Genomic DNA, 27,471 nt, shown 5'->3' on the forward strand with positions numbered 1-27,471 from the left:
TTGACGACTCTGACTTGAAACTTAGGCCCTTTTTTTCATTTTAAAAATGAGAATAAAAAACTTGAATCCTGAGTAGTAATTGCTATTCTCTTTACTCGGGCAATCTATACTGTATAAGCATTTGCCACCAAGGCAAAGGTGTATTTAATCATGGACACTTTCATGAAAGAAGAGCAGATGGTTGTAGATAAGGCTGAAACAGAACATCACAAAAAGATGTGCATGACACAATATGAGCCAATGTGGATAAAGCCTGTAATGAAAAATGTTTGCCTACTCTGATTTTGAACTCATGGTATTTTTGGGGTGTTAGAATGAGAATAAAAAGCAAAAGTTCTGAATAATAATTGCTGTTCACTTTGCTCAGGCCACCCGTGCTATAAATGCATGAGCTACAAAGGCAGAGGTCTACTTAGTCAGACACCTTCATGAAACAAGAGGTTATGGTTTTCTGTAAGATCTGTGTACTTTGTACTTCTTAAAATCAGAAAAACAGTGGTCTAATAAAGGCTGGTACTAATGTTCTGCTTGTAGTCCATACCAAAAACAAGAGATATCAGACAATATAGATATAACATGCATGGCCAAAATAATGCAAACATAAGTTTTATTCACTTCCACAGGAAAACACTTTCACAGATCTTTTACAACACATTAGGTCAACTTAAACTATTGTAACTAAAAATAAAGATAAATAAAAAAGACTAATAGAAATGCACACAAGGTAACATGATTGTGGTGTTTTTGATACAGCTACACAGTCTTTCATGCTGATTTTGTAAAATTGTTCCATGTCTTTGCTGGTTTCAAGTCTGATGTTTCCAAATTTCCCATGGGCCCAGTGGTGCAAGTCAATAAATAGCAGGAAACACAACAAAAAAAGGTAATTGCAAGCGGCCAAATTTTCATTGTCAAAGGATTTACATTAAAGAGCTCAAAGCCACACACTTTACAAAAGATCTGAACATCACATTGTGGCAGTGTTTCAAATACAGTTCATTACAATTTACCACAGATTTTCATTTATAGTGGTCCTGAAGAGGAAAGTTAGTCTCTAGTGATCCACTGTCTCAAACACTTCAGTGCAGACACTGTTAAAGTTCAGATGATTAAATGCACAATGTACATGTTAATAACACTTCTATTAGCTGCCAAGCATCAAGACCCTGCTTTTGTCTTAATTTGCTACGTTACATCTCATGTGAGTTAATATCTAGTTTACACTAGTTGATTAAGTCCGTAAGTAATTCAAGTTAATCAGCACAAAGAGAGAAGAATAAAAACAAGCCACATTTGCTTCCAGAAGCATGTGATAAAGAAAACAAAACTGGTGTCTTTAAATGTAAGCAGCACAAGTTCATGGTGACTTTACACACAAAATGTATTTTCAACTTAAGTCTTAAAAAAGGACATGTTGCTCATTGACATAATTTTACAGTATTCAGTTATTTCCTTCATACAGTGAGTTTCAAAGGGGCATTTTGTTACAGAAACTGTACTTTGCTGTTGTGAGCAAAACCCCATAAATAAGGCTGTGTTTTTAGTGTGATGAGCTTCGTCTACTGCAGCACTATATTATAAGGAATCGTAATGATTAGTAACTCAGATTAGTAACTCTGCACTTATCTGACGGTAGTGTCTTAAGACTGAAGCACATTTATGATTTTGGTCTATTTATCATTTTAATAAAAGCCTAATTTTACTTTCTATACATATGAAAAGTTAGTTTTGAAATATTTACATTTCTTCATGTTTGTCTTTATTAAAGCTTCTGTCATCTCAAATATTTTCATTTGTGACTACAGAACTAACCCTGTATTCTATAATAGCGTCTTCATCAGCACTGACCAAACTGCTGATTTATGTCACATTTAAGTTATGTTGAAATAGTGGTCTGCAATACATGTGGACTTGCCTAAATGATTTATCTGTAACAGATGTGAACAAGTGTCACATAATCTTAACAGTTGTTTTTATCAGATTCAACAACTTTGTATTCAGTGTAACCTTTGGTGAAACGTACATGTTTAGGCCCCAATCACATTGTGCCATGTTTGTACTAAACTGTTTCATAAGATGCTCCAGATTTTTTTTTGCCTCTTCTGTGTTTTCACATACAGATGGCCGGTAAACAGGACATAGCAAACTGAAAACATGAACCTTGTATACATCAACAGCTAATACAGCTCATTTTTCTGCCAACTTGACTTTGGTTTTTGGGAAGTGATCCAGGTGCAGCCTCTGACTTGGAGTGTTTGGCTTACGGTCCATGTTTCTAGTCTTTACACTTGACTCATAAGATGAGAACCATCATCCCAGTGGCCCTGAGGGTCTTCTACAGCTCTTTGGTGAGCTCTCCTCTGGATTATCTGTAAATTAACAACACACAAGAATTGTTATTAAAATGTCAAGGAATATAATGATATAATATAATAATATAATGTTTAGTTAATTATCTTTTTATATCATGAATCATATACATACCCTTTTATCCCTAATAAAAATGGGGATTTAGGATTTACATCCATATTTCATGCAAATGGCTCATTTGTTTGCAGTTAATTAAAACAAATAAACACCCTGCAACTAGTTTAACTTATAAATTTATCATTTACAAACATAATAAAAGCAGTTATGCAAAATGTAAATGTGTCCTTTATTTACATTGTTTTTGTGATTGACACCAGTAGCATTAGTGTCTTTAAAAGCTGCAGTAGTGTTGTTGTACATAGAAATATTACCTGTATTTACAATAAAGCAACTACATCAAATCTGATTCATCACTGTAATTCTAAAAAGAACTAAAAAAAATCATCCATCTCACATCTTAAAGCACACCTCTGTTCATCAAGTTGAGAAAATACACTAGTCATAAGACCATGGTATAATTCAACAGCATATTTAAAAGGTCCAAGGTATATAATTTGGGAGGTATCTATGTTCTAGATTTTGATTAGTGTAAAATCACCTGAAAGTGAGAACTGCTTTATGTTATTCACATTTTTTTAAAGGACAGTTTATAGATGTAAACATTTTCCAAATACAATTTTACTTGTACTAAAACAAAGAGAAAACATGTTCATAATCAAATTTTCCCTTTTCACTGTAAAACAAAGAAAAGTTTGGAGTTGTCATTTTATGTTATTATTTTACTGGTCCGGCCCACTTGGGATCACATGGGCTGTATGTGGCCCCTGAAAGAAACTGAGTTTGAGCCCCCTGCACCAAACCTTTAATCCTATACTTCTCTTTCTGTAATCTAATGCTACAGTCTCACCTGTTCATATTTCTGACTTTGGAAGGAGGGGGACTCCCGGTTCGGCGTGTTCTTGAATCGGACCGCTCCCTGTCGGTCCAGAGAGCGGGACCTGGGTGCTTTGAGCTGACTGCGCCGGTGCCATGATTTGAGCTGCTCGTTCACCACCTGTCGTGGCAGACCGGCGGGCTGGTAGTGTGGATGATGGTCCCATTGTGCAGGGGAGGGGGGCAGTCTGATGTCAGCAGGTAAAGGTCTCGGTCCTCTGTGGTGGGGAAGAGCTGCCTCCTGGTACCAATAGTCATATCTGTTGGAGGGACAGGGACTCTGCTGGGCATAATAGCTCTGTGTCAAGTCTGCATCTGGTGAGTAGACCACCTCTTCATTGTAATAGTGTTTGTGAATACTGGGACTGGACTGGTGCTTGGGATTAAGGTAAAAGTCAGTGCGTGGGAAGGCTGCTGGTCCATAGGGGCTAACTGGGCCAGAGTGTAACATCGGAGACTGATAGTGTTTGGGTAAATCACAGGGTGACTCATGACATGGGGAGCTGTTGTAAGATGAGAAGGAGTGTTCAGAGTTGCTGTCCTCAGAGTTAGTGTGGTTTCTATAGTTCACTGAACATGGAGGAGTTTCTGGTAAAGTTATTGCATATTCAGTCAGTCGCCTCCTCGGACCTCTGATGCGACCGCGCTCCTTTTCATGACCAAATGAAGATTCAGGATTGGATATCCTAAACAAATCACACAAGAACATTACATAGTAAGCATATAATACAGTATGTTTTATCTCAGTCATGAAATTTCTCTTTTTCAATGTCATATTCAACTAAATGCAAGTTTATCCCATTGGCTACAGTGAACAGAAAACTCGTACAGACCGTTTGTGGACCAGCGACTGCTACTTTTAACTTACATTACCATGAAACTATTTACATGTGCAACTTGTGTTTTGCTCTCACAAAAAATAAGTAGCATGTATTCAGTGTGGTGATGAGCGCAACAAACATATAGGCTACTCCATTTACATTTTTATATGAAATGTGCAGGGACAGGTTATAAAGTGTCCGTAATTTTGAAAATGTAACTACTAGTACAAGAAATAACCACCTCTGCTGGCATTTATTTTCACAGCAACAGCAGATGAACCTCTACTGCGGTCTGTATTTGTTAACTTTACAGCAACTTGGTTAAAAACAGTGAAACAGTTTCACAGCACTTTGTTATAATATAATTTTCTCTATATGCCGGGTCTATTCCAAAAGAAAAGCTTGTGCTATGCCGTACATACATTGTAGGTTATATTCACCTCTACTCCGTGAACTGTCATAGTCCTAGACAGTTTCTGGATGGATTGGTAAACTGGTTTTTATTTTCTCTCCTATATGGATTTTTCATATGCTTCAAAGTGTAGCTTAACAGAAACAGCTTTAATGCTTTACGAGTCAAAATACTGTTCAATACTAGAAAAGTTTTAGTGATAGCAGACCCAGATTAATTCTCTTAGTCCTTCTTTTATAACCAAACAATTAGTTGTCTAGATGTTTACAACATTACAAACACAGTAACAATCCATCTACACAAGGACAGTGTCACTACACACAGTCAATATATTAGTCTGAAAAGGAAACACTGTTGTCTCATATATTGTAATATTTTGAGTGGCCCAGTTTTCTTTGCATATATCAAAATGAAATATTTCCATTTGTGGCTTACTAAAAGTAGAATAAACTACAAACACATGCATAAAAGACCCAGACATAAAAAAAAAAAAACAAAAAAAAAAAAAACAAAAAAAAACAACAAAACTGCCCAACCACCCAGCAGAAGTCACTGTTGTGTGTTCACACCTAAAAGTTAAGGCCGTAGGATTAAGATACGTTCATTATTAACATAGATATTATTATGAACAAAATGCAGCTACCTGAGGGAGAGCTGTCTGTGCACACGCATCTCTGGTGTGGACGGCGTGCTGTTGGACTGAGCGCGGCTCAGTTTCAGATGGGAAAGTTGCAATGGCAAACCAGATTTTCCTAAGCATTCCTCCAAAGATGGCAGCACTTCACTTTTGGCTGGACTGCAGAATACATGAAACGCCAGCAAAACAATGTTATGATGTATTTCATAAAATGTCTAGGCTTTGGTCATAACGACATACTATAACAGCAGAATTCCAACCGTAAAATGTGCAGACATAACTAAAAACATAATTTTTTTTTTGTAACATCCAACATACTGTGGCTCAACTATGCATGACTGCACATTAATCCATCCCTCTGTCAAAAAACAACATATACTGTCACAGGTTGGAGTTTTATTACAGCATACACCTACAAGAGATTAAAGCCTGACTGCTACTATGAATCACTAGACTTCAGTTGTCTCAAAACTGCCTGTTATAGCACCATTGTAACAGTAGGGGGCAGTGTTGCACATTTCTGAACACCACCGAATTAACAAGGAAACACTGACCAGCCTTACTACACCCTCTTTGTACACAACCACTAAAAAAGCCACTGACCACTTCTGTCACTAATTCAGACCTTTTGTAAAGGATATTCATATAAGCTGTGTAACAAAACTGTGCTCCTCTTAAGAACAGGCAAACAGTTGACTGACAAAAGGAGACATGATTGATATGGTATCAGATTTCTAAGAACAGTCAAGAAAGCAAGAAAACAGGTTCACAAACAACTTAAATGATTTCAGATGCTCAGATATTAACTGTCAACACAATATATATCCTGTACACAAATTTAACGACACAGAAAGGGAAAAGAAAACCACATGTGCATGCACAACTTGGCTGCACACACACAAAACTTTCAGAGTGTAAAAGTGATTCTTTTCTTTGGGAGTGCTGCAAATCATCACAGCCTCTCCCAGGTTTGTTCTACCTGCATGAGTTGATCGGTCTTTGGCAGTTTGGGGGAAGAAACCAAAAGAAACATTAGCCCTCCTCCGACTGGCCACTGGTCTAAACCTTAAATTGATTGATACCAGTCATTAAACACCAAAAAAGAAGCAGCAGCTTTTGCCAAAGGGAACAGACAGGTCCAAAATGGCAGCGGTGTGGCTCTGCTGAATCACACTGGTGTAGCCACTGAACACAAATCAGGTTTCACTTTTTTCAATGTAAACTTTTTGAAATTTTATTTGAGTTTTCTTGCTCTCTTGATACCACAGAGGGCCTGTTACCTTGTCTTGCTGGAGGAGCGTGACTTCTTAGTCTTCTGGTATGGTTGGTCGAGACTAGACTCTGTCCACGGGGAGTGCTGGATGGGAGGGAGGTCATATAATGGGCTTGAGGTTAAACTCAAGGAGTCAAGGCTTGGATGAGGGGACTGACATGGGGTCAGCTGTAGTGTCTGTGGAGCCGCAGATGGAGACGAGTAGGAGCCGTCTCTGGAGGACGGTGAAGAGACCGAGCCAGGGGGAGGCTGTGGAGCATCTGACTCTGATGGATATGGGAGTCCTGAGGATGGCTGTGATGACTGGCTTGTCACCTCTAGAAAGAAAAAAACAGAAATTCTAACATTCATAGAAGGATATGTGTACCATCTATACACACCTGATCACATGGCAAATGTATGATCAGCAGCTGATCGCTACAAAAAAGCCTCTGACTGTAGACTTAAAACTAGCTTTTCTAGTAAAATCATGAGAAATAACAGCTGTCATGTTATCTAAAGATTCATTTACACAAATAATTGCGATTAATCCCCAAATAGTTTAATTGATAGTATAAGCCTAACAGTAGTTAATTTACAAACACTGGATACACCTAATGTCAAACAAGATATATTTTTTGGCACTGAACACAGGAACACAAATGAAAAAAATGCCTTCATGTTCATTGTTTAGGGTTGGTGAACAAAAAGGGTAGATATGACTTAAATAAACACATGACAGTCTAATCTGAAAATGTGGAAAATGATGTAGAAATAGTAACACATCATGACATTTCTGTTAGTTTCATCCAGCTGGTTTCTATAGGAGTGAATGGAGATGATCGTCAGGATGGCGGCTTGTAAGGATTGCGACAGGCCTGGAAGGGTGAAGTCTTACCTTCATCTTGTACTACAGAATCAGACAAGGAGCTGTCATCAGAGGTACCCTGATCTGCAAAACAATAACACATGGCGATTACAGAAACGAACACGTTCGGGAGTATCAAATGATCAAGATTCACAAGGAAAATATGAATTTACAAGGAATTTTTTCACACAAACTATCAAGTTCCCAGTAAGATGGATCATTACACATCAAGGCTCTGATGTCACTTCAACATGTAGAGACCTGACCGTGTTCCTCACCATGTTGTGTAATATTGAAAGCAGGAAGAGGTGATGATCGGCCATGCTCCAGTCGCAGCTGAAAGGCCACCTCCTGTAGCTGTTTTAGTTTCATCTCCTCACGCTTGCACTGCTGAAGTCTGCTCTTTCTAACAGCCTTACTCAGGCGATCCTCATCACAGAGTTTGCGTGCCGCTTCATATATCTTCATCTGAAGTGCTAATTCAGCATCCACCAAACTCAGCTCTGAATCCTGTAAAACATGACAATAAAGAAAGACAATGTGATGGGTTTAAGCACATGAAAAATGACAGTGAGTCTTGCATTGTGTAGAATGCTGCTTGTACCTCTGCTCCTTGAGGGATGCTCTGCTCGTCCAGTTTAAATGCAGCTCCTACTCGTCTGCGGATCTGTGGAGGCTTTTCACCAGGCAGTAGAGGAAAATCACCTGACAGTCGGCCTGTTAGCTCCTAAATAACACAGGAAACATCAAAAATCTAACTGTTCCCAGAGCAACACATGAAAAGGACTAAAGGTTTATTTTTATTGACACAAGTGGTTAATTAAATTAAATACTAATCTGTTAAAGCCCTTGTTCAAATAAAAACATGCACACCTATTCAGGAGTTTATTTTACCATGCCCATGGCAGTTTTGAAATTATGTACAAGTATCTTGAACTGTTCTCCTTGCATGTTGAGACATATATGTTCAGGGAATCTGTTGCACAATTCTGCTTTTGCAGAGATTTCCTTTCACGGCACATTCTTTCGTTCTCACTTTCTCACTGTATCAAGTATCTATGCATTTAGAGCATGACAGTACTCTTAGTGACTTCATTAAGGAACAGTCATTAAGACAATGTTATTTTGAGTCACTCCTAGCTGGCCACCTTTACAGACAGACAAAAACATAAGGTTGGCCAGTGAGCTTAATGGTTCTTTTGTCACTAAAGAAGGTGAAGCGTCACGGCTCCCATTAGTTCACCTCAGCATGTCCCAACAGGAGTGCCCAGCCCGAGTGTGAACACGAAAGAATGATCACTCCCGGGATTTCACCCTGGAGCATCGAAGCACAGCAGAAACACTCCCGAAGTTATGTGTCCACTTTGGGAAATGACTGTACTTAACCTGACAATTGGTACAATTTGACAGTTTTACAAAGCAGAGAATGAGCTGGGCAGAAAAGACCTAAAATAAAGGGAGGAACAGATGACAAACTTGCCATGTTGGCCCAAGACCAGGTTGTTATGAGAACATTTAAAGTGGCTTTGCCAACTGAACCACCAGAAACCTCATCAAAAACTATGACAAAATTAAAAGAAATGTCACTGCAACCACATAAAGTCATTTAAACTCATACTTCTGAAAGGAAAGGGATGATACGTGTATTCTTTCTGTGGTAAAAACCCAAAATAGTGATCTCATAGAGGACAGGAGGATCAATTAAAAGACCTTTTGTTTTCCCCTCAGTCACATTCCTGTTTGAAGAGCAACACAGCCACTTTAAAACTATGTTGCATGATAATACATTGGATATACTGCGTCTTATTCAGTGAAAAGGGATCTTTTCAGAAACACAGCTCAGAAAAACATTTTACAGTTTATACACTGTGAAATAAGAGATATCCAGGCGATCTGACAATCTGCTTCATCTAAGTATGCATTTCAGCTGAGTTCTGAAAACACACACACATCAAACACATGGACAGAAGAAGTTTGATCCCAACAGCTTTTTAAAACAAATATCCCTTCGTTAGTGTGGACGTGACTGAGCATGTCTTAGAAATGTCCCCTCTGACAGGTTGGTTTATGATCCTAAAGTTACATGTGTCATCAAACATCCTGCACTAAACTACCCCACCTATTTCATCATTAATAAAACGGTGCAGAACAATTGTACAGTACATGTTGTAACGGCTTGCCTGATTACCTACATATTGTCTGAGAATTTATTTGAGTAGTTCTTCTAAAACCTTTGAAAAAAGATTTTAATAATCCTAGATTAAATGAGTCATTCTCTTTATGCGACTAACAGCCTCATCAGTTTTCACTGTGTTGATGTGTCGGTTGTAAACACTCACAGCCTCACGGATGCAGAGTTTCTTCAGCTCTAGGATGCAGATCTCCAGCCGGTCTTGGAGCTCCTGGTGCTTCAGCTTCATGGCTCGCGTGTGTGTGGTCACATCCTTTGTGTGTGTTGTTGGGCTGTCAGAGCCTGTGCAATGCAACACAAAAGAGGCAAATGGACTCGTGAGATTACGTGGCATTTAACATATGTCTTTATTCAGCATTAAACATACAAGATTATAACTAAGAGGGAAGGGAACCAAAGCCAAGACAGGGGGAAACTTTTACACAAATTTTATTCACTTTCAATTATTAATGAGTGAACATTTCCTTTTGGTTACATTACACACAAACATTTTAACGAATGCAAAAGAACATGAAACATTTACGGTTTAGGGAATATGATGGCATATAGCCTACCCTGTGACAGTAGAAATGTATCCAACAGTAGAAATTTGGCAAAACTGTTTCTACAGTCAGATCTGTTCATTCATGACTGCATGCAGAGTTTCATGTGAATTACAATTCCAGCAGCTACAAGGTAAAGTGATTCAGATTAGCACATTACAACTTCAGTGTTGTTCTCATTTTTACCTTAGTTTTACTGTTTTGTGTGTTGTGAGTTACATTTTTTTGTACTGAAATCTGAGATTTAAGAAGAAAATAAGTGAAGATGATACTGTACCAAACAGTTTACACCATTAGATAGTTAAAGTTACAGAAATTCGTGATATAAAATTCCATAATTATGTTGAAAGTTCTGGCCATGTCATTCACTCCTGGTCTGATCTATAGTTTGAAACTCAAACACAAGTTACACAATTCTAATTATAGGAAAAATGTATGGAACAGTGTCAAATGTTGTAATGTAAAATGAATAATGGACTAAATGTAGCTGCTGATGAGTTTTGTTTTTTTTTTCTTAAATCACTGATACTGTGGCACAAAAGCACACACCCACTGCATGCACTGAGTGGTTAGTGGTTCGCGGTTTGCTGAAAATTGCATTTACAGATTTATCAGTTATTGGTCAAATGCCGTGAGGGGAGTAAACAGAATGACAAATCATTTCAAGTGAAAGCTGTAAAATGAAAGTCCTTCAGGGTGATGATGTTATTTGACCTGCTATTTGCTGTTTTCTGTGTGTCTTTTTTTTCTTTTTTACATTGTTCCCTTTCAGGTACAATCACACCCTGGTGTTGCACACACTGTCAAACCAGAACACACATTTCCTTGACGGATGCAGGTTAACTCTTTAAAGGCACAATGCACAAAGAGAAACAAACACTATCTCGTGTCTGTATCATTTTAATTAGTGAGACAGAAAGTCCAACATCAGTGTGAGGATCTTCGTAACTATAAACAATATGTGAGTGTTTGACTGGCGCTGTCTGTCGCCGTGGTGACTAATGACATTAAGATTAGTGTCAGGCCTGTGGGAGTGGCTTCAGGCAAAATGCATTGAGCGCCACATACCTTCAGAGATTATTAACGGGATCCCTGCAGGTAGTGACAAACATCTGAGGTACGATAGGAAAGAAGTGTGACAGGACAACAATGGGGTCAAGAATTTTTCTTCCTACAGCAACAATCCCCCTATTCTTCACCACTGACCCTTTCTCGGGGTAAAGAGCAGACGTCACGTGGCTCAGTTATGGTGAAAGGAATGCCAGAAAAACCACAACCAATTAGCAGAAAACAAAAACAAGACTGCCTGTTACTAGCAGCTATTATTTTTGTTATCAATGGATCTACTTCGTTAATATATTGATCATTTGTAATAATGTCAGAAAAATGTGAAATCATGTCAACCTAAAGAACACCAGCAAATATTCACTACTGAGAAACTATGGACGTTTTTGCATTTTTAGCTAGAAAACTGATGTAACATGATGTATTATTTTCTGCCAGTCGGTGCATTTTATCTGCTTTTACATATCTAACTGCGCATACTGTTTACTGCACTGTACATACTGTGTTTCACATTTCTTTTCTATATATAACGTACACAATTTTGATACATATTCTTTAGTGTTTTTATAGTGATGTACATATTCTGGAGTGTATTTATACATTTTTTTATTTAGCTGAGAACTACCTGTAAAAAAAATTTTTGTCATGTGTACGCAGTGACAATAAACATTTTTGAATCTCGAATTTATGAACAGTTTCTATATTTATATTAATAGGATCTGTTAGTCTAAAAAGGTCTGAACTTGATCTTGAAAAAAAAAAAACAGCATTTTTTTTTCATGTTCTGCATTGCATCCTCCATACTGTGCAGTAACTAATGTGGCACAGTCACACTACATGCATTTTAAGTCCTGTATTTATAGTATTCAAGCCATTTTCTTTAATAAAGTCATGCCCTGACCCTGCTATCTGTTGGATTTACAATCTTCATTTGCTCTAGATGGGAACAGAGAAGTTCAGCAACAGATCTGATTTTAATGAGATCCTAAATGCAATATGTGCTGCCAAAAGATTTACAGCAATAGCAGCAGCAGATGTTGACTCCATGTAATCTTCTTTGATTATGTTATGCTGTAAAAAGGTGTTATTCTGCTAAAGAGTTACTAATGTACACACGTGACTGAAGATAATGGTCTTGGATTTAACTAGAAAAAGGAGCAACAGCTCAGTCATGTGACAGGACTCAACAGGCCGTTATTTCTGCCTGTCAACGTACATACTGTATGTTATTCTGATAAGACACAGGACACAAATATACTGTATGCTTTTACTGAACCTAATTAACTTTTATTTGTCTTTGTTTGAGGTCACGTCAAAAACAGGTGCTATGATAAGATTATCATGCGGTGGTTTGGGCTGAAGTATGTACTCTTATACTTCAATATTGATATAGTTTCTAACAAAAGGCAACTGGGGGAAAAAAGCTTCATGCTTTGCAGGTAATTTAATATTTAGCATCTATGCGTATGAAGTCTGAAATATGAAGAAACACACATTAATAAAACAATTCAATAAATGCTTCCACTGCTCAAACAATCAGAAACACCTGCAGCTTATTGGATTAATTTCAGGTCTCAAACTGGACCAAAACCAGACAAGATAATATCTGTAATTTATCTCATCTATCTTGTAGAACATGTTTGCTCTCTTCAAGTGCAGATACCATTTCAAATGCAACCTTGATGATAAAATGTACGTTGCATGCCTATATGTTTCAGGATGTCTGTAATTGATTTACCTGAATGCAGGATGATACCGCTGTCGGTGTCACTGATCTCTCCGTTTCCCTCCATGTGACCAAGTCGGCTTCCTGTAGATTCAGTGGAAAGTGGTGTCGACATTCAACATATCCTGTGAAACATCATTTTTACATATTAGTTTTAAAGCAAAACCTTCAAATCTGTGTCTGTTCAACTGATGTTAACCACTTGTAAACATCTTTAGAAAATACTATATGAGTAAACATGATTAAAAGGAGTTATTCTATAAACCTGACTTTAAACCTACAGTCAAAGAGCTGTATTTAGTTGGTATGAAGAGAGTGTGCTGACAATCAGCTGAGTCAATGTCTGGAAAAGCACCCATTTACAATCATCAATACAAAAAGACAAATTCCTGAAGAAAAAGACTTCCTCAAGATTGTTTCACATGGCACAATACTTCCATCACTTCATGAAACATTTGTATTTCTAAAAACAAGAACAAATTTAACTGACCATTCATTTAACATTAGAGACACAATTCAGAGTTCATAGTTACATCCTTCTATTCAGTTAGTGGAAGGCAAAAAGTGAACTTCAAAGAAAACTATTTAGACTACAAAGAAAATCAATACCTGAGAACATCAATAGATCATTAGTGAGAATCGATGTGGACAAACCAAATCTAAAGCCATACACTATTAACACCAGCTGTCTGAGAACCTCCTGAGGTCTGTTGCTTCATCTAGTGACAGGCTGCTGGAGTGATTCAGGTGTGACTTGCCTTCTTGACCCCACAGTCAGGTGTAGTCACTGCATGAGTTCACATATATGTTGCCAAGTCTAGGGAGTTTCCTGTGACTGCCTGTTTGTGAGTCTCTGATGTCATATGATCGCCATTATCTCATTTTTTCTGATAAGCGGCTCAGGACGCATGAGCCATATACACAGCAGCTCAAACAGCATGAGCTGGTGTTAATGAAAACTGTGAGTGTGCTGGTTAGATTATTAACCAAGTGAAACAGGAATGTGGGGTTGGGTGCATTCCAACACGCTGGGTGTGAAGTTAGGCTTGATTAGCAATCACCGTTTTGTCCAACAACTTGACAACATGCAGTGCTTTTGGAAGGGATTTACATAACATATTGCTCAGGCCCCAAGGATAAAGGATCTATATTCAGGTACTCCTTTATTCCAGTGAACATGACATGGACATGACCCATCCACCGCACAGCTCATGACTGTGACTGGACCACTCACAAGTAATCACACATAACTAACTGCTATGTTTGCAAGAAAAGGGAGAAAGTTTATGCACAACAAAACACAAAAAAACAACACAAAGCAGTGCACAAAAACAATATGAACACACCACTGATATGCTAAAATAAGTAAGCATTAAAGTATCGGTAATAAGAGTTAAATGGCCCCTAATGGGGTAATTTCATGTAAGTTCGTGTAAAATTCTTAACATTTTTGGGGAAAAAAAAGGATGTAAAAACTCCTATTTATTTCTGTTACTTGGAAATTAGGTTTTAATAAGGTTTTAGTTATTGCAAGTTCATGTTTAGTGGTTTTCATTATATTTTATCTTTGTGTGTGAACTTTTTAACTGCTTATTTGTTACAGGATCAAGTTACAGTTTGTGCTACACATCGACAAAGGCCTCAGTGATACAGCATGGAGTGACCATCTCGGCTCATGTCAGTTATAAATCAAAGTAATTGGTTTTCTATGATGGGTGAGTGTAACATTACTCAAGCACAGATCCGCAGTGATTACACAAAACTGAAACTCCAGTGAGCTGAGTTTACGATCCCAATGCAAATGGACTGAAAACAGTCAATTAACAAATATGATTATCCTATTATGTAGTTTTTCCAATAATAAACAAAAATGATAGATACGAGCTTGTTGTCTCTAGCGGCTGCAAGGTTAACGGTTTTCAGATCCCCACTCTCAGGTTTAAGGTGCACTAATCGCTGAAATTCCCTGGAAAACCTACAACATATGGAAGAAGCCATGTTTCAAAGACGGGGGAACAAAACTAATGAAGCTTGACACACAGTAAATGTATTGCATTATTCTGCTCTCTGAACAAACAAATGTTACATCATGAAGTCTAGAAGATTGTTCTGATATGTAAAATATTTCTGTTATGTAGCATGTGTTAACTAATATAATAATTTTAGAACAGGTTTTTCTTTTCAGATAAAACACAGAAAGAAAAAAAGAAGACAGAAATGCAAACAAAACTATTTTATGAGGTTGACTCCTACAGCTAGCAACTTTAAAAAAGCAAAACCTTCAGTATTTTATTCAACTGCTGAAAAGTAGCAAAACCTTCACACCACATAATCTGACATAATCTGCGAAAAAAAGCATGTGAATGTCTCAGTAACTGCTCTAAATCAATTCTCCCAGAGGACATGAATGGAAAACACAAACATGCTTAAAAAAAACAAAAAACAAAAAACACTTACTTATAAAAGACGACAGGTGGGTAAAAATATCAAGATTCAAACTAGGCTTGAAGAACTGTCCTCCTGAATTCCCAGCGTGAATATAAATGCACAAAACCTGAGCTGTGTGGAGTCTGGAGGAATGGGAGACTCGCCCACTAAGAAAGCTCTGCCTGGTGAAGAGGAGTGGCCGCACACAGAGGGACGGACACTTGAGTCAGTATCGGATAACTCAGCTCTCTGTCTGAGTTTGAAACTGTGTCAACAACAATGAGAACGATACTAACAAATTACGGCTCACTTTATCCTCTTATTGGTGTCCTAATAGATGGGTGGTGCCAACCTGACTCAAACGTGCATCCGATTACAACAAGACTCCCGTAGCAACATAGCCACACTTGGGTTGATGTTCATTATGTGCCTTTTTACCACATATGTCATCAAATCTAACTACAGATCTAATCGAATTACAATTAAATGATGTCTTTATTTAATTTATTTTACATTTGTGGGAAAAAAGTAGGGCAAGAATTAAGAAAACGATAGGCATGAGGCTTTCATTTCTGTTTTTAGATACTTAGTTACTTGATAAGGGGCTCTGTTTTCCCACAATGACAACAAATCATTGCAGACTACTGTGACACTACTGCTCTACTCCTGAAAAGATCAAATATCTGCTGACTGCACATCTACTGCCATCTCCTGGTTGTTTAAACAATCTGTGAAAATGGGCTAAAATTCACAAACTGCGATGTACTTGTACGGATTTGTAAATAGCCTGTGAAACACCAATCCTCCCATTGCCAAGGCCTTTTGTGTCCTGCCATTTTTGCTCCAGCTGAAAAGAGGGAAACACATGCTGGTGGGATAGTCTGCATGATTTAGAGACCCCAAGGCAGCACCTGCTCTGGAACTGCATGGTTCGCATTCATTCTGAATCTCAATATTCATTTTGGCTTTCCAGGAATGTTGGTGCTCAGACGCTTTGAAAAAGGTCCAGCAATTCCCAGACACCCACGATTCGGAGCTCAAATGACATGGCACCGATAAAGCAGCAGCTACAGCGACAAAAGAAGCACTTATTTGGTACAGATCCTCCTACGTTTAGGCTTCAGAGTGTGACCCACCATTAAACGGTGACAAAGGCATTCAAATGTTTGGCAACGACATGAAAAGTTTTTTTCTACAAAATGCTATTGTCATAAAAGCAATGACAGAAAGCAGGCACACGTACTGATGTTACCTGTGAATATTAATTACACATATCAGCCATTATCAGCCTTGTTGATATTTATTTTGTTATATTAAATGTTGCTGCATAATCTTCTATGATCACATTTGGCCTCATTAAGAAATATTTGATTAAGATGTGGAAGAAATAAAGTGGCAACGATTAGTCAGTTTGATGTTAACTATTATGTTAATATACAACTACTGCAGTAATCAATAGTCAGCTTAAATTATTTTATCCTCAAAAAAAGTAATAATGCTCTGATTCCACTTTTATTTTAAACTTGAAGAATTCAGGAACCTACATAAACTTCAGAGATTAAAATTTTACATTCATTTTCAGAACTAAATAATGAGTTGCCACTATATTAAATTCATTTACATAGTTAATTAGTTTGAAGAATAATTAATAATTAAATAATTCACAGTTTGTGTACAGTATGTTATGAATTTTGACACTTGTGGATGTGTTTATGATTTGCATAATTGAATTAATTTAATGGGGAAGGAACTGTTATTTGTTTTTTGGTAATTGTAGCCTATATTGTTTACATTCTTCCACACACTCATACAAATTCTTTCCTGTTTTTTTTGCTCCTCTTCTAAGATAACAGTAAACTGAAAAAAATATCTGATATATATGCAAATATTAATAGGATGAGTAACAGAGAAGATTAGCATTAGCTGAAGCCATTATTTAGTTATAAGTTAGTTATAGGTAACTTTTACTGGTTACAACAAAAAAAGATTGGTACTGCCGTTGACTATCATCCAGTTAGTGTAGATTAATCATTCTATGTCTAGTTTTATGCAGTGCAGTTCCACATATACTTCTCTGGTTCTTGAGTGGTGTATGTTACTGCTATTTTATTAACCTGAAGGCTCTTTAGCATGAGTGAGACTGCAGAGAGTCCATACAACGCAAAACTTTCAATGGGTACATCATGGTTTCCAACCTCTGACTTAAATACATTTGTTTTTAAAGGAAACTTCAAAAGAAAAAACACCAAAACCCTTATGAGGGCCTGGTTAATGGAATAAAAAAAAAAAACTTGTGTAAACAGACAGACTACATGCCAAGAGTTTACTAGCCTTAAATCAGATATGAAATGAAGTGCAGTCATGTAGATTAATGTGCTCTGATCGTGGGAAAGCACAGTTTAAAGGGACACTAGTGCCAAGCATCCTGTAGCTGCATTATTAAGATGAAGGACGAAACAGGAACACACATATTAAAACCTATGTATACGCTGATTTATTTTTCAGCGGCACTGAAACAATAAAGTCAGATGGAAATCATATGACTCATTATTGTAGATGATAAAAAAACTGCAGCTGGACTCTGGTCCATCATGTCCGATGTCAAGACAAGACAGCCTGGTTAAAATACTTCCTCCAGCAGACGCTCTTCCAGAGTAAAGTAGTGAGTCAGTTGGTGGATGTCATGGAGAGTTTATATAAACCAGAAGTCCCAGAGAGGCAGAGAGAGGGCTTTGTGTAGGCAACACAGCAGCTGGCCAAACAAATTCTTTAAATGCTCTTGAGTCCTTTTATAAGTGCAGTGTTAGACTACTGCTGCCACTGTGTGGAGACATCAGCTGCCACAAGCCACGTCTGTCAACATTCACTCATTTTCTGTCAATATTTCACATCTTGGTTCCTTCTCTGGGTATTAATCAAACTTTTTGTTGTAACGTTGTTTCAATGCTCTTATTCATTAGAGCTCACAAGCCACACAAATGGACTAGAGTGAACTTTATGAGCTCCTTTCCTCTCACCACTCATATCCATCACTGCGCCTGAAGCTAAATTTAATCTCCACGTTGCTTAAAGCTTCTAATTGAGTATAATGTAGAGGTGAAATGAGAACTGTATGCATCCTTAACTAGCAAGTGTGGAGAATCAGTATGTGTGATGTGGATTACTAAATTATACATCTGTAAATCTTAACTGTGACCAAGCCCTAGTTTGTGGCTGAGAGAGAACGGGGTTAAACACATCGACACCATTTCAAAGAGACACATATGATGTTCATGTGGAAAGACTTAAACACAACACTACATTTTTATTTTTACCGTACCATGCAGTAAAACATAAGTGTTCTAGATTCTGTTCAGGACTTCAACACATTTTTTATTATTACACAGTTCCAGACTTGTTTCTTATTTGACCTAGATGTTGGGTTCAGGAGTTAGTGCTAATTTTCAGAAAGTTCATTTCCAATGGTGTCTAAATGTTTTACAGACATTGGCTGATTAATCTTTTTTTTTTTTCTTTGTTTTTTCACCCACCACCTGAGGCCATTCTGTGAGTTCTCCATGTGTCTGTGTGGGTTCTCTCTGGATTCCTTTCATCATCCAAAGACATGCAATTAATGAGTTAATAGGTCAATCCAAATCACCCGTAGGCGTCAATGTGACAATGAACTGTTGTTTGTCTCTATATGCCAGCCTTGTGATGAACTACCGACACATCTATGTTGTACCTTCATAGCTTGCAGCGTCCTTGTGACACTCTCGAGGATTAAGCAGTTGAGAAAATGAATTAATCCTTTTTCCTGCTTCAAACTACCAGTACTGAAACACTCTTTAAAAACAGTCTGACCTCTTGTTTTTTGTTAATATTACCCATACATTATATTGCATGTGTATGTAACATAGAAAATAAATAAATACATAAATAAACAAACACAGAGATATACTTTGTGTATATTGCCTTGCCCCAATTTCTCTTAAATTCACACACACAGCATGTCAGGACTTGGTTCTCAACAACCTACAAAAATAAAGCCCTGATTGGCTGAAGGGCATAACTTCCTGACGACTATGTCACTGTAGGTCACAGAGGTTTCAGAGGTTAAGCCGCATTAGTCCTGCTGCCGCCTGGTCAATGTTAAAGAATGTGTAGAAACTGGAAATATTTCAGTGCACAGATATCACAAATCAGCTATTGAAGAACTGCAGTCCAGCCAAGATAAAAATCAACAGGTTTAAAAAAAAAAAAAAAAAAAAAGGGGGGGGGTGGGGGGGGGGGGGGGGGGGGGGGAGTTATCATGAGGTTTTTATCTGTGGTTAGGATGTGGGCATGTCTTTTATCGATGTCTTAACTACATGATGTGGCTAAAAGTGTTGAGTGAAACATCACTGTGTGAATTTAAGTACATGCACCAAATAACTTGCCCTGCATTTGTTCCTCTCAGATATGTTGTCTTTAACATGGTGCTCTTCTGCTGAAAGAGGATGTTGAACTCTTATAACTTCTGCAGGTAAATGCATCCCGGTATCTCTTTTTTAAAACAGTTTATGGTGCATTTAAACTATGCTTCTCTTTAATGTAGAACTGCAACTGTGAAACCCATACTGAAGTAAACATGCAAAAGAGAAAAAAAGAACTTTATCTGCCATCTTTTATTGGCTTACAGTCTGGTTTTGACCAACTCTATATGCAAAAAGTCATGAGATAACTTTTGTTATGATTAGGCGCTATACAAATAAAACTTGATTTGATTTGATCTGTTGCACTGGTTTATATTAATTATGGGCTTAATGAAGGGGAATGTAACCTGGTTTTTTCCCAATACTAAAAGCAGGATCACTGTGCACCTGTGATTAAATGATGAAAAGCTGCATCTTCATGATCACATATACATAATGAAATCAAATTCTACAGCTGAAGTTATGGACAGTTTGCCCATTTAGTCTACTGGGTCAAAACCAATAACTATCCCAGCTGTGTCAGATATTAAAATGTTTTCACCATTTTTGTACACTCAGTCAGCTTCATTAACTGGCAGGCCTTAGCTGTTGGAGTTCCACTAAGTTCACAAACTAGCTTTAATGGTGAGATTCTCCCCAAAACTTGACACGACTATGCGTTACACTCCTTTACAACGTGTTCAATTGCACGAAACAAAAAACATACATTGCACCCATGCATGCAAATAACATTCAGTCAAACATTTGCCACAAAAACATATTTTGCTCTTACCTTAGTAGCTAGTTAGCTAGCTAGCATCGTGCTTCATCTCTGTATCCATACAATCTCCGCTCCACTGGCTTCACTCTCTTTCGCCCAGATTTGAGCTGCAAATTTAGCGTTTGCTCTTTATTTCGTTTACGTAAGAACTTAATAAATCAATAATAACTTCTCCCGTAACGAGCCAATGGTCTAAAAGAACGAATAAATCACTGCATTGGTATTAAAGTTTTAACCCCCAAACGCAACTTTTTCTGCTGCTTTAGATCAGCGAGCAACAAGTGCTGCGTTCATGAGCCGTCGGAAATAACCCAAGGCTAAGTACTCACCATGGTAACCGCTGTTCAGACTCAATGTGAAATTGTGAATAATGAAATGTGTGCAGTAGTTAGCTCATAAAATACAAAACATTAAATTAAAACTTTATAATTCAATTGATTGCAATTATTTATTTAACCAGTTTGAATATTATGTGATTAACATGTTAACTTGTTTTTTTCCCCCCTCTAATTTTCGTTTTTCGGGAAGATGACATGCCCTAATGGATACTTGAAATAACAAAAAAATTAAAAATAAATAAAAATCATTTAATATCTATCAATGGGGAAAATTTGCTATTCCTTTTTAAGTGCTATTCCGTACTTAAAAAGGCGTATATTTTTAAACTACCATTAAAGTATTGGTTATTACGAGCTAAAAGTGAGTCATGAAGTGCTCATTGGCTGTGCAGCTCTCATGTGGGCGGTTTACGGTCAGAGAGGATGCACTTACTCAGCATTGTCCTTTTTATTGGTTGTTTACTTAAGTCTGATGTCAGAGCCACTTATTTACTGTTCTGACGAGACTCAAATGTTTTTCCAAAGTATGTCATCGTGTATTACAGTAGCAGTAACATTGTAAGACATTTTATCACTAAATTTTACACCACTAGAGACCAGCAGAGGGCTTCAAACTTTTTATCCTAGGAACAAAAAAAAAAAAAAAAAAGATTGTTTTTTATGCATTCATGGATGTAAAATACATATTTGTAAATATAAATGTAAAAAACAATTGCAAGGGAACGCATGAAGGTTAAACAGACAAATAATGTCAGTAGCTACTGACCTATTTTTAGAATTGCATCTGAATGGTGTTAGTTTAGCAGAAAATACTGCTTAATATAATCAATTATTCATAAAAATGATAAGTGATCCATCTACTTGGAATCATGCATCACTGGAAACATATATACAGGGTGGGGAAGCGAAATTTACAATATTTTGAGGCAGGGATTGAAAGACAGTGTATGACCAATTAGTTTATTGAAAGTCATGAGAATTTATTTGCCACAAGAAAATTGACATACTAGAAAATGTTTTTATTCTATGTGTCCTCCTTCTTTCTCAATAACTGCCTTCACACACTTCCTGAAACTTGCGCAAGTGTTCCTCAAATATTCGGGTGACAGCTTCTCCCATTCTTCTTTAATAGTATCTTCCAGACTTTCTCGTAATAGTTTTGCTCATAGTCATTCTCTTCTTTACATTATAAACAGTCTTTATGGACACTCCAGCTATTTTTTAAATCTCCTTTGGTGTGACGAGTGCATTCAGCAAATCACACACTCTTTGACGTTTGCTTTCCTGATTACTCATATGGGCAAAAGTTTCTGAAAAGGTATGGATAATAGTGTTAGGTATAATTATGACATCAATATATGTTTGGTTTCAAAACAATTGACGTAGTGCCTGCTGAGAAAAAACAACTAAATGTTCATTGTAAATTTTGCTTCCCCACCCTGTTGAATGACTCACATCTGCTATGCACCACATAGTAATTTCTTCTTCGAATGTTTGTAGTTTTCAGTTCATGTTGTGAATATAACAAATATGAAGATGACTGTAATGTAATACTTCAGAAACATGACAGTCTCATGTTTTGTTCACTTTGTGACTGAGAAAACACATCTACACCTTGACAGAAACAAAGTCTATTTTAGTAGTTCCGTATTCTTGATGAGCAGAAGTTTCATGTGAAAAACAATACCTCACCATTTGTTTCAGTGGTGTTCCTTTTATTTATTTTTTTTTTTAGCCAAGGTGTGTTTTAACTGATGGCTTGTAACTTACCTTTTCTGTATATTTACTCAAGTACACCACTTACTTATAAGTCTTGAGATTTTTGTACTTTTCACAGGTATCACCAGTTAATGCAGCTTTATATTTCACTACAAAAGCTGTTCTCTTTGAATCATTTTGTTTCTCCTCATGGTCTTTTTTTTATCTTCTTCAGGTCCACCGTATCTCAAAGTGTGTTTATCTTGAATGTTTGTGATAAACTGAATGCTGAATTGCTCCTTTGTTTGTTGAGGAAATTCTTATACTGCTTTAACTCAATAAACTCTTTGATTATAGGAAAAATGCAATGTCACAAATCTGATAGCAGGCCTGGTTCTCTGAGCATATGAAAAGTTGACTTTTTAGAGGAATGTTTTTCTCACAGGACAGCGATATAATGGTTTATTAGAAGCTGATGCACTGTTTTAGATCAAACTGCACAATACCATATTAAGTACTTCAAATGAACTCCCAATTAAACATCTACAGCTATAAAATACAATGTACACATTAATGCAGTACTAAAATCCAAAAGCCTCATCAAAATGGGCAAGACCATTTTACTGCACTTTTACTTTTTATACTTAAAGTACGTTTGCTATCGTACTTACATACTTTTCCCTAAGGTTTGTAGTACAGAACTTTCACTTGCAGTAGAGTTTTTTTTTTTTCCTCACCCTTTAATACCTAAACCACTGGCAACCAAAACTGATGTAAAATGTTAAATAACTTCAGAACCACTGATCATATTTATGCATTTAACCCTAAAAGACCTAGAACTATTTTTGTGGCAAATTTCCCACGTTTTTTCCTCTATATTTAATGTTTTCTTTTTGATTTACCACCATTTGTCATAATGTTATCATCTGAATATTATTATATATTCTTAATTTGGTATTTTCTTACATTTAATTTATTGGTCATGTCGATGTTCATAAAAGTCTGGGGTTAAATCAGAGGTTTTTATATCAAAGTTGAAAAACCAACCATTTCATATATATATATATATATATATATATATATATATATATATATATATATATATATATATATGAAATGGTTGGTTATACTTTATACTGGTTATACTTTTTACGCTATGCTTTATTTATTACTTTCTTTTAGATGTTGATAAAAGCTTTGAGTAAATTCAATGATTAGTATATCAGGAAATTTTTTATATATTATATGTTTTTTATTATATATATATATATATATATATATATATATATATATATATATATATATATATATATATATATATATATAATATATATATATAATAAAAAAACATATAATATAATAAACATATAATAAACATATAATATATAAAAAATTTCCTGATATAATAATCATTGAATTTACTCAAAGCTTTTATCAACATCTAAAAGAAAGTAATAAATAAAGTATAGGAGATTACCTGATTTTCACTGAAAAATAAAAAATGCGTGGGATAATAATTATAATAAATGATAACAAATCAGTAGGGGAAGATTGTATGTAGAAAAAAATTGGAAGTTACCACAAGAATAGTTCTGGATCTTTTAATAGGTAACAGGTTTTAATAATAGGTCTGGTTAATAGGTAGCACAAAATGTAGTAAAATGCCAGCTTCTTGGACCCAAAAAAGGTGCTTTGTTTGAGTTGTTCTTTGGATAAGGACATGTACAGGTATGTACTAAGGAAACAAGAAAGAATTCAAAGACACCATCTTTCAAAAATATTAAACTGTTCTGTGAGAGAAAATGCATAGTATTATGAGTATTTTATGTCTGAATGACATAGTTTCTATCCTCAGGCAGTGAAATGTGTGGAGCCTCCACCATAGGGAAAAAATAGTCATGTCCCATGCACTTTACCTCATGGACATTTTAAATCGTTTGTATTATTTTGTAGTCTATTTATTATCTTCTATTTATTGCATATGTATTGCATTTGATTGGATTATCATTTTTATTGGACTTGCTTTTATTATCATTTTTTACTGTGACTGCTGTCGTTGTAGCATAACAATGACAATAAAGCTCTATTCTATTCTATTCTATTCTATTCTATTCTATTCTATTCTATTCTATTCTATTCTATTCTATTCTATTCTATTCTATTCTATTCTATTCTATTCTATTCTATTCTATTCTATTCATGCCCAGTTATAATTATAAAAATTAGGTCATACTACTTCCAAAACATACACGGGCAGTAAATTTTCCAGTATAAGCTTGTTAAACTCCAACCTGTTTATTTTCTTGAGTAAGTGTAGACCACATAATTTTCTGCTGAAGCTGTGAAGAACAAGGAAACCACAGCTGATCACCTGATGTGACAGTTGCAATGCTGGCATGACCTCTGTGCCATTATGTGTGAGAATGTTGTATGTGGTTAAACAAGGAGAAGTTAATGTACTCTCCACATGCAGGTGTGTTAGTCTGTCAAAAAAGAGGCAATTTAAAGCACGATGATGAGAAATAGTCTTTAGTTTGAAAATATGTTTGGTATGATTACAATCTGTATTCAATTCTATTTGTTCTATTTGTGTGAATTGCAAATTCAACTAAAAGCCCTGCAAACTATAAGAGGACATTTCTGAGCTTCAGTGATCCTTCACAAAAGATCTTTTTTGTCAGTGTTTTATTAGTTTTTCTTTCATCTTCAACAGAGCTTAGATTTATACATCTCATACAATATGTAATTATTCCTGTAACACAGGAAATTTCACAGTCATTTAAGCGTCTCCACACTGCCCATCACACTCATATTTTAAGTTGAAGGCATGTACTTATCGAGCATGACAGATTTGGGACTGAAAATTTGAGTTTTGTAATGACATGATTGCTGTGGGAACTTGTCATGTATAAAGTCTCATCATTATCAGAGACATAAGTTGACTGGTATGTCAGCTGTGGGAAGAGTACATGCCAGCCAAGGTCTTACCTTTCAATTTGACTCAACACTGGCAGAGTAACCGTCAGCCTTCTGAAGTTCAAGTTTTGTTTTTGCAAATGCAAATACTAGTTAATTGTCGAAGCTGATATGAAAGTTCACTTGAGAACAAAGCTTGCCAAAAAAGTATGAGTTTTGGCCCAGTGATATTTTAAGGTCATGGGAATGTGTAGCGCAACAATTTCTATTTTGTAAAATCTACAAAAAATATCTGATGCATTTAATAATGGTTCAGTTGAGTTACAGTACTTTTATTGTACATTTCTTTTAATTTTGCAAGTTACTAAAATATAAAATTTGTTTATCTGGATGTTGTTTTCTATTAAAACTTGGAGGTCAAAGATATATTTCTACCTTTTGTACACAAACAAATACACAATAAAATATTTTTATTCTGTTCTATTCTGTTTTAGCTAAATATGATGACAGTATTTTTCATTTTTACAGTGTGTTTTTAATCCATTTTGACGCTGCTGTTAATTGACATTGAGCACTTTCCACATGTAACGTCATAATCACAGTCAGCAGTGCATGTAAATCAATAACCCGTGTCATTACATTTAATGTACCCGATGTAATGTTCTAAGTGCAAGACTGTTAACCACACTTCTCAGAAGCCCGGTTCATCTTCAACACATTGCACTGCACTTCAAGATCTCAGCCTCCAACGCTCAGTGAGTGTGTGGGTGAATATGAGCAAGTGTGTAAAGTGTGTAATTTATTTATAATAACTTGTGAAAATAGTTGTATTCAGATATATATCCTGTTATAAGGGGAAATTCGTTATACAAATCTGTTGAGTTGGTGTAAATTACTTCAAAAAAATATCTGCAAATAAGATAATTCTAATTTGACTGATGTGTTTTCAAATTGGTCGTATTTTAAAACAAATGTCAAAATGCCCTACAATGAAAAAATACACTTCGACCTTGAAGATTAAAGTGGTTATTCTGGTTACACATAAGATGCCTCTCTGGGCCGTTTCCTCTTTAACAAGATGTTTCCACCATTACAACAATGAAACTGCTCAGTTCATGCACAGTGGGATTGTTTGTTGAAGTGTTCAATCAATGTTGCGGGAATAGGGAATCGCTGTTTCTCTCAAAATGCCTTTTCAAGGGAAGGGAAAGTCCTGCCTGTCAGTGCGCAGAGCCTGGCACCCATAACCTAGTTTGCAGAGTTCTGAAACCACTTGATTCATTTGACTTTTTTTTACAGATGAAGACGTGGGCACAAATGACCGTTTGAACTCTTAAGAACAGTATTATCTGTGAAACTTTCCAGTGAAGTTTGAGTTTCACACAGTCTCACAATGTAAGTCATCACTGAACTGAACAGAGAATAGAAGAACAAACTGAAAACAGGAAAACAAACAAACTATAAAGTAAAAAATTGTTTTAATGCAATGGTTGTTACAGGCCATCTTCCTCAGGAGGATTTGCAGATGTCAGCGCTATAAGTTGTTTATGTTTTTTGTAAGATATAGGTTGTGGCCTGGGAGATTTGTTGAATTGCTTTCTCGATAAACCTCAGATCATTTCCTGTACCACTGTCTAATGCAGATTCAGAAAGAAAATTGAACATCTCATTTACACCTTAAAACATGATCTGTTATCTGTCTGGTATCTCTTTATGTAAGTGCTGCTGATGTTATCATGTTCCTGACTGTGTTTTACTGTTATTTTAATTCTTTCATGTGAAGTCAGTTATGTTCAACAGTTTGTTCCTGATTATCTAATACATGCACATTTTTGCAAGAAGATGAATAAGAAAAAAACCTCATTAAACCAAGATATAATGGTATACATTTAAAAATAAAAATAAAAAAGTCTAACTTAATGCAACAGAGGCTGTTGAAGTTTCTCCACCATATTACAACAGTAACTGCATGTTTTTTTCTGCGGATTTTGTCCATTATTGCATGTATCCTCAAAGAAACACAGTCATGTTTATGGGTTTTCTTAATCAGATAAAGTCAGT

General features: G+C 36.2%; 1 protein-coding gene across 2 annotated transcripts; it reads right to left on the bottom strand.

Moving 5' to 3' along the window:
- Positions 1 to 589: 589 nt before the first annotated feature.
- inavab (innate immunity activator b) lies at positions 590 to 20,736 on the bottom strand. Of its 2 annotated transcripts, none has more exons than XM_030135419.1 (10): positions 20,471 to 20,736; positions 12,830 to 12,942; positions 9,633 to 9,766; positions 7,898 to 8,020; positions 7,572 to 7,803; positions 7,324 to 7,377; positions 6,454 to 6,763; positions 5,180 to 5,332; positions 3,278 to 3,989; positions 590 to 2,369 (listed from the first exon to the last, which is right to left on the bottom strand). In XM_030135419.1, exons 2-10 carry the CDS (start codon positions 12,930 to 12,932, stop codon positions 2,283 to 2,285), a joined length of 1,908 nt encoding a protein of 635 aa, XP_029991279.1. In that variant the 5' UTR covers positions 12,933 to 12,942; positions 20,471 to 20,736; the 3' UTR covers positions 590 to 2,282. The 2 variants fall into 2 exon arrangements, with proteins under 2 accessions (XP_029991279.1, XP_029991278.1); XM_030135418.1 differs by lacking the exon at positions 20,471 to 20,736 and adding an exon at positions 15,275 to 15,507.
- Between the last annotated feature and the right edge of the window lie 6,735 nt (positions 20,737 to 27,471).

This window comes from Sphaeramia orbicularis, chromosome 5 (assembly GCF_902148855.1).
Source record: "Sphaeramia orbicularis chromosome 5, fSphaOr1.1, whole genome shotgun sequence".
Classification (NCBI taxonomy): domain Eukaryota; kingdom Metazoa; phylum Chordata; class Actinopteri; order Kurtiformes; family Apogonidae; genus Sphaeramia; species Sphaeramia orbicularis.

Bases quoted from the DNA above. Each gene is read 5' to 3' on its own strand.
- inavab (XM_030135419.1), bottom strand. From the start codon at position 12,932: ATGTCGACACCACTTTCCACTGAATCTACAGGAAGCCGACTTGGTCAC. The intron at 6,764-7,323 runs GTAAGACTTCAC...TTTTCTTTCTAG, and splicing joins TTCTGTAGTACAAGATGAAG to AGGTGACAAGCCAGTCATCA. The intron at 3,990-5,179 runs GTAGCTGCATTT...TGATTTGTTTAG, and splicing joins CACAGACAGCTCTCCCTCAG to GATATCCAATCCTGAATCTT.